The sequence below is a fragment of the Platichthys flesus genome, chromosome 1 (genome assembly GCF_949316205.1).
Source record: "Platichthys flesus chromosome 1, fPlaFle2.1, whole genome shotgun sequence".
Classification (NCBI taxonomy): domain Eukaryota; kingdom Metazoa; phylum Chordata; class Actinopteri; order Pleuronectiformes; family Pleuronectidae; genus Platichthys; species Platichthys flesus.
Genome location: NC_084945.1, coordinates 30,271,299 through 30,278,418, shown reverse-complemented (window position 1 = coordinate 30,278,418; position 7,120 = coordinate 30,271,299). Strand labels below are relative to the sequence as shown.

The window sequence follows — 7,120 nt, the reverse complement described above, 5'->3', positions numbered from 1 at the left end:
CTAATGTGACTATAACATACATTATTCCTAATGTCAGTGCACCCTACTTCCATTCTAGGTGGTCTGTGCAGGACAGGCGACACGGTCCAGTCTTCGTTAGGAAGGACACAATGAGCACCGCCCCGACTCACCTCAGTAAGCTACAGCTCGAATGAGAGGCAGTACTCATTCCGGTCGGGGTGGGGGCGTGCCGGTGGCTGGCACTGCGCACATCATGTCACTTCCTTGTTCTCCTGTGAAAAACTTTCACGGAAGCGACAAGTCCGAACAGCGACTTTACTCCGCCAACGAGCCGTGCCAACGTTAAATGTCGGCGCGAGACAAGTAGTTCCTAAAGTAACGCTCAGAGCTGACGGACGGTTTGCAGCCATGGCTGACAGCCGGGAAGAGGAGAGAAAAGAAGGAGACCAGGAGCTTAAGGGCGCCGGGGGTGGGGAAGGTATGTGAAGCCATGTCTCTTTCACGCTCAGGCGAAGAAGCTCTTTTCTAACTAACTTTCTAACACCAATTGTAGGCTAAGACAACGTTCCCCTCTCTCTTTTTCATTATGGCGGGTTAAAGTCTCTCTCCCCTCATTGATCTGGAGGTTTACACCAGCCATCCGTTTTTCCGTAGCTCAAATGACCTCATCTCTCCCCTGTCACCCACATATTATCTGTGCTACACATAATCTTGACTTGCCTGTAACCCTGAGCCCTGACGGTATCGCTCAAGACAAGGAGCAGGTACGACGTCCTTGTGTAAGATGGATCATGTCCCTTGTCCTATGATTGTCTTTAATACTGGGTAAATTTCATTACATTACATATCATTTTACTGACACTTTTATCCAAAGCGACTTATAATAGGTGCATTCAACATATCAACTGATGACAAGCTATTCCGATGATTTAGAAAAACGTCTTTCAAACTTTCAAATGACTTTACTGAAAGTATAGATTTTCAATTGCGTCAGAGCTGTGAGCCTAGGTTATCCTATTTGGAAGCCTCCTTCCAATGTGGCTAACATGTTTGTCCTTCCATCCCAGAGAAACAACGACTTCAACGGCCAAATCTCAAACGAATAACTATTGGTACACATGTAAACAAACAAGAACAAATAAGATCTGCCTAAAAAAATCAACAAAACAATCTTTGGGAAACATTTATTTGACGTGTATTCAATCAGTCTTCTTATTGATCCAGATGTCATTGATGATGCCATCCTGGAGCAAGGGGCAGTGGTCCTCAGAGGGTAAGTCTCACCATAACAACTTTTTAAAAGACCATACCAGTTTGGTCATGGATTAATTAGTTTACTACAAACTGCTACATACCCTCTAAAATACCCAATGGTTTTTTAGACTTTTCAGGTTTGTGTTTTTGTATAGCTTCAACCTCAAAAACAAACCTGATTAACAGGGGGGAGGAGTACCAGAAATGTATGAGACCAAGTTAATTAATTAGTTGTTAATCAAGCTTAGTTTCACAGAATGTTAAAGCGATGTAAAAATGTAAAAGTAAAACGTTTTAATAATAAGAACAACACCAAAATGTACTTCTCGTAAAACATGAAAATAAATTATATCTGGTAACATTGTGGGTCTATAGCTGACACTACAAGTTTTAGTATTGAAGGTTAAAGGGATGGTTCACCGAAATAAATTAAATTAATGAAAATTCACTCATTATCTTCTCACCACTATGCCAATGGAGGAGTGGCTGAAGTGTTTAGTCAACAAATGCTTTGGAATCTAAGGGGTAAACAGTATTGCAGACAAATCCAATCCAATTTAATTCTTCAAATGTAGATAAACAACAGGAAAAAAAAAAAGAATGATCTTGTGGTTCCACCCACGTGTCCGTACGCCCTGGCATTCATATTCCAATGGCAACAGCTTAATTTACACCTTGTATTTAGCCTACATGTCCTCTGACTACCGCTAGCATTCCTATTTCTGGTAGCCGAAATTTAGGCTGTGTTTTGTGAACTCAAACCACCCCTCCATCGGAATAGGGGTGAGTAGATAAGGATTACATTTTCATTATTGGATGAACTATCCCTTTAAAGTCTTGTTTCTCCTAATCCAGGGTCCCCAGGAGTTCTTGAAATATTTTATAACGTCTTAAAATACTTTTGGGATGTTTAAGGCGTAACATTTTTTGGGTGAACTGTTCAAAGAGGCGATGCGAAGGGCTTATCGACCTGTTGCAGACTCCTACTAGATTTCAAACAGGCTAAATGACCACTGACCACATTTGATAAAATAGCATAAAACGGCAGGTAAACTTAATCTTTGAGGGTTACGATATTGTAGCAGAGCACAAAATAAATATCTGTAATTTTCACTAGGTCAAACTGTTTTTCTCTGTCACAGATACGTGATTGAACGCATAAACACACAGGACCCTGGTCGACAAGTCCGCTCTGAGGATCTGGGAGGACGGCCCAATGAACAACAGGATCCACAAATCAAAGAAGTGGTGGAACAGCTTCTCAAGATTGCAGATGATATGAACAGGAATGCTGAACTTCAACTGTAAGCTGTATATGTGCATTGTCAATTTAAAGTTAAACACTTAGAAATATTGGGAAAGAGAGTTAGTTGTGTGAGGTGTGGAAGTAGTTGTGTGGAACTCACATTCCTAGTTTCCACCAACCAATCAGCCCATAGAACTTCAGTTGATGGAATCGCATGCTGATTTGCATTTGGACTACTAAGGATGGGCCAGTGTCAACATTTCATGCTGCAGTTATTGTGTCAATAAATTGTATGGTAAACTATAATATCACAATGACACAAAGTATACCAGCCCAAATAATATTACCGTTTAAACTGAACTACAGATACCACAAACCATGTGCCATACGACATACTATAAAAATTGTTTACCAAGACTTATGAACACTGATGCAAGACGTAGATAATCTTACAGTGATGTTGAATCGAATGAAATAATTTCAATCATTCTATTCCCTCCTATCAGATTGATCAACCAGGTTCAAGGTAACTGTGCTCGGGACATCTTCATGAAGGTGGCCAGGAGTATCTTTGCTGATGGAATCAACTGGGGTAGAGTTGTGGCTCTCTTCCATCTGGCCTACAGACTCATATACAAGGTAATGTACTGAAACAGAAAACCCTTCTTGGCAGGGATGAGACTGTTCTAAAGCACTAATGTCAGTTTCCATTTCGCGTTAAGTTGCTTTGTTAGAGTTACTGATGAATGCACGGTGGGGTTGGAGTGGGGATCTGCGTTGCATATATTCATAAGTCAAGTCATTTTCAGCCATTTATACCTTGTGCCTCAAGACAAAAAGACTGCTCAAAAAATTAAGGGAACACTGAATCGCCTTACGCTGGCCTCATGCGCCCAGAGTGTGTAGGCAGTTCCTGGATGATGAAGGCATCAATGTCATTGACTGGCCCTCACGTTCCCCTGACCTAAATCCAATTGAGCATCTGTGGGACGTTATGTATCGGTGTATCTGACCCTGCAAAGTACCGCCACTTTTGTTAAGCAGTTGTATATTTCCCTCACCTCAAAGGATCATTGGGAATCAAATCCTGCAGTTCCTCGACTTATGTACCAAATTCTCAACAGCTTGTCATTGGAACAAAACAAAAGTTGATTTTTCAAGCAATGACATAAACTTAGAAACTTGGGACAAGAGGAGGATGTCACAGGAGCAGGAAATATAAAATAATACTGGGTGTAAAAGTAATTGGGTTTAAAGCGTATCAGGATACAATATAGATATGAAGCAGATTTTAATGCAAGGAGTAAATGGAGTCTCCGAGACAGCCAGAACAGCTGCTACTTGAAGTGAAGTGGAAAATGTAAACAGAGTTTACTGAGTGTTGTGACTCGAAACAGCAAAGAGCAATCACCTGTGTTAGTAACAATTCACATTTACCCATGATGTACATATCGTATTTATTGTGCAAAGAGAATGTTGACTTGACAAATTAATTTGTTTTACTTGAGGGTTGTCCTGTCCTTTTTTGTTTTTTGCTTCAAAGGCACTGACCACCAACCATTTAGAGAACATCAGAATAGTCATCAGTTGGGTTCTCGAGGTCATCAGAGAGCAGCTTTACTCCTGGCTAGTACAACAAGGAGGCTGGGTGAGTGATGCATCATCTCAGTAAAGTGCTTAATTTGTTAAAAATGTTGGTGTAAGGCTTTATGGTCCATTGTATAAATTGCTTAGTAGCATGCAGGGCATTTAATACAGCTTTCTTTATTTTCTCTAGGAGGGGGTGATCAGTGGCTTTTCTCGGTGGAGAACAGTAGCAATAGTAGCCTCGGTTGTACTGGTGGCAACCATTGTTTACTACAGGAAGACACGCTGAGACTATCAGACCTCAAAATCTTCCACCCTGGGCTGCAGTCCCATCTCTTGGATGGATGCAGAGTGTTAACAAAAACACGTTCTAAACATGAATAACAACCACTCCTTAACCTCCGATTCATCCGCTGTCAGCGGATGATGGTTATTAACATTGGACATAAGAGTAAATATCATTAATCAGACCTGACTCTACCTAGAAAAGGTCTCAGGTCCATTCTTTATGGTTAGTTTTGGGTGGAATCCACCTTGAGTTTCTGCGAGTCTTGGGTTCTGAGGAAAATTTGGACTGGTCCTGAAGACCTGAAAAAGCTAAATATATTGCGTCGTAATCAAGCCGATCTAAAGTCCACCAAGACAGAATTGATTGTACTGTAATCCCTTCAAGTCAATGATTGAAATTTTAATGATGTATTACAGGCTTCTTTTCACTTAAGTAAATAGGCCTTGTCAAGCTCAGGTAGTCAGTGGAGCAACGGCTTGGGACAACCCCTTAAATAGAAAGGATTTGCTAAATTACTTAGATTATAGTTCACACTAATGTTTTTTAGTTTTTTTAATATAATATCCTTGATAATAATCGTTGTTTGCATTTTCTTGATGTAGAAACAGCCATGAGTTTGAAGATCTTCAATGTATTTCATGAACTTGATGAATGATTCTCAGCGCCTCATTGTTGCAGTAGACCTTTTTTTCACAGCAGACATATTGGAATGTCGTAGCATAAAAAATAACTATGATGGATTTTTACCATTTTTTTGACCAAATCAATGCCCCTTGCCTCATAAATGGAACATGGCCATTATTAATTTTGTTAGTTGGACTTCTCATTATGAGTCAAATTTCCTAAGAAAAAAAAGGCAATTTCCAACAACACTGTCTTTGTTGCTGGAATAATCTAATACTATTATCTGTAGTGACACAATTTAAAATGCACTTGGTGTTTCTGCAGAGTGAGATCATCTCATTTAAGCTCAGTTGTGGGATGTTTCACTGAAGTATGTCTCTTTTTTTTCACCTCAAGCTTTTTGTACACTGAATCTTTATTTAAAAAAAGAAGGGAGCTTTAAACAAGTAATGTCTACTGATAAGTCATGTGCTTCCTTTAACAGTCTAATTTATCTTATCTATGTCCAAAGCTGTGGAGGCAGGATGTGATGAAGTTTGCCCTGTTTCTGACAGACATTTTCACTTTATTCCTGTGGTTGATTATGAGTCCCTTGGTTATCTATTGTCTGTGGTCAGGTGACTGACTGTCACTGTATTGTGAATACATCTGAATTATCAAGGGTGACTCTCTAAAACTGTTGAGTCATGTTTTCTGCAAAAAAAATATTCTGTCAGTAGGTATGAAGTGTTAAGTTGCTAATCTCTGTTACTTTTGCCTTTCTATGGCCATTTCAAATTTGCATGTGAATGTTGATCACTCAACACAAATAGGTCAGGTGCATCAGTATAATATAGTAATCTGACTGATGAACTAGAAAGTGCTGTGTACAGGGGTTAGAGGATGTGTATCCCACCGTAATGCAGTGCCTTACCAATGGAACAAAGAAGTCAGTGATGCCACCCAATTAAAATATAAAAAAACAAGAGCCATATGATAAAGAACAAACTTCAACTTTAAACTACTGATAGAAAACAGAGAAACCACAATAACTGTTGAATAAATGTTAAAATGTCTGATGTGCATAACACTCCTTTGTTGATTGACATCTAATAGTTCTCTCCTTCATTTGTCAAAATAAAGAGTCAATGTTTTTTTCCCCCACTTCTCACCCACTGTGAATGTTTATACTCAGGCAAACAATCTGAAAAAGCTCATGTGGATCCAGTCTCTTCTTTTGTCACATGTGAGCAGTATTTTCAGATGTCTCATTATTGAGCCCTGAGCTGGGATGGTTAATTGTTGCTCATTGTAAAAGTTGTATTACAATATTGCAGGTCAGTACTCCTCCAGCATCACAGCCAATTTTTACGTAAGATACAGTAGCAGTGGAAGAACTAATTTGTTGGTAAAGTAATTTTTGAAAGCTTTGCTTCAGACGTACTGCAGTGTGTGAGGGTTAGAATAGCTTTATATGAGAGCAGACCAAGTTGCTGTTATTAAGTACACATAAGTTTATGTCAAATATTTTGAATACCAAGTTGTGCAAGGGTATGACATAATTTATCTGCTATCCTATGATGCTTTTCGATATAGCTGGTGATAATTTTGATTAAACTTTAAACTGGTGATAACCCTTTTGAATGGACTGTATTTTTGTAAATATATTTTAAATGAATTATGCCACTCAGGGTATGGGAATGTGGTAAGTCATAAGAAGCTGTATGTGGAAGTCATGGAGCTGTCGATCTTGATGTAGATGTATGTTTAAATAAAATCAGAAGTTCTTGTCATTAAATACAGGCCTGACGTGTGTTGATTTTGCTGACTGGTTCCAGGGTTCACGACAGTGAGCCTGTAAGTCTGTGAACCAAGTTGAAGATGTCCTCTTCTATTTTCTTGGATAAACTACTGCAGGGGTTGATAACTAGGTCAAACCGCAGATCCTAATCGCAGCCAGATCATTTAGATAATTTGATTATTTCTATTTCATCATATTGGACTAAGAAACGCGACAACATTCATAGAATCACTTCCTGTTTTGCAATTTGACTTCAAGTTAAAAGCACTGACGGCACTTTGGCACTTTTTTTCTCAAATATTTGTAATGAAATAGACGTATGGCTACAATGCAAATAATGTTTTCTGTCAAAAATGTATCCCAACCTCCTAATAATATT

The 7,120-nt window shown here is 39.0% G+C and overlaps 1 protein-coding gene across 1 annotated transcript; it reads left to right on the top strand.

Annotated features, from left to right (window-relative positions):
* The first annotated feature begins 221 nt into the window (after positions 1 to 221).
* zgc:153993 (uncharacterized protein LOC767645 homolog) lies at positions 222 to 6,738 on the top strand. The gene is made up of 6 exons (XM_062391035.1): positions 222 to 439; positions 1,186 to 1,234; positions 2,358 to 2,519; positions 2,968 to 3,100; positions 4,005 to 4,109; positions 4,239 to 6,738. Exons 1-6 carry the CDS (start codon positions 370 to 372, stop codon positions 4,335 to 4,337), a joined length of 618 nt encoding a protein of 205 aa, XP_062247019.1. The 5' UTR covers positions 222 to 369; the 3' UTR covers positions 4,338 to 6,738.
* Positions 6,739 to 7,120: the final 382 nt, after the last annotated feature.

Coding starts and splice junctions, on each gene's coding strand:
- zgc:153993 (XM_062391035.1), top strand. CDS start 370: ATGGCTGACAGCCGGGAAGAGGAGAGAAAAGAAGGAGACCAGGAGCTT. Junction 1,235..2,357: donor GGGGCAGTGGTCCTCAGAGG/GTAAGTCTCACC, acceptor TCTCTGTCACAG/ATACGTGATTGAACGCATAA. Junction 2,520..2,967: donor AGGAATGCTGAACTTCAACT/GTAAGCTGTATA, acceptor CCCTCCTATCAG/ATTGATCAACCAGGTTCAAG.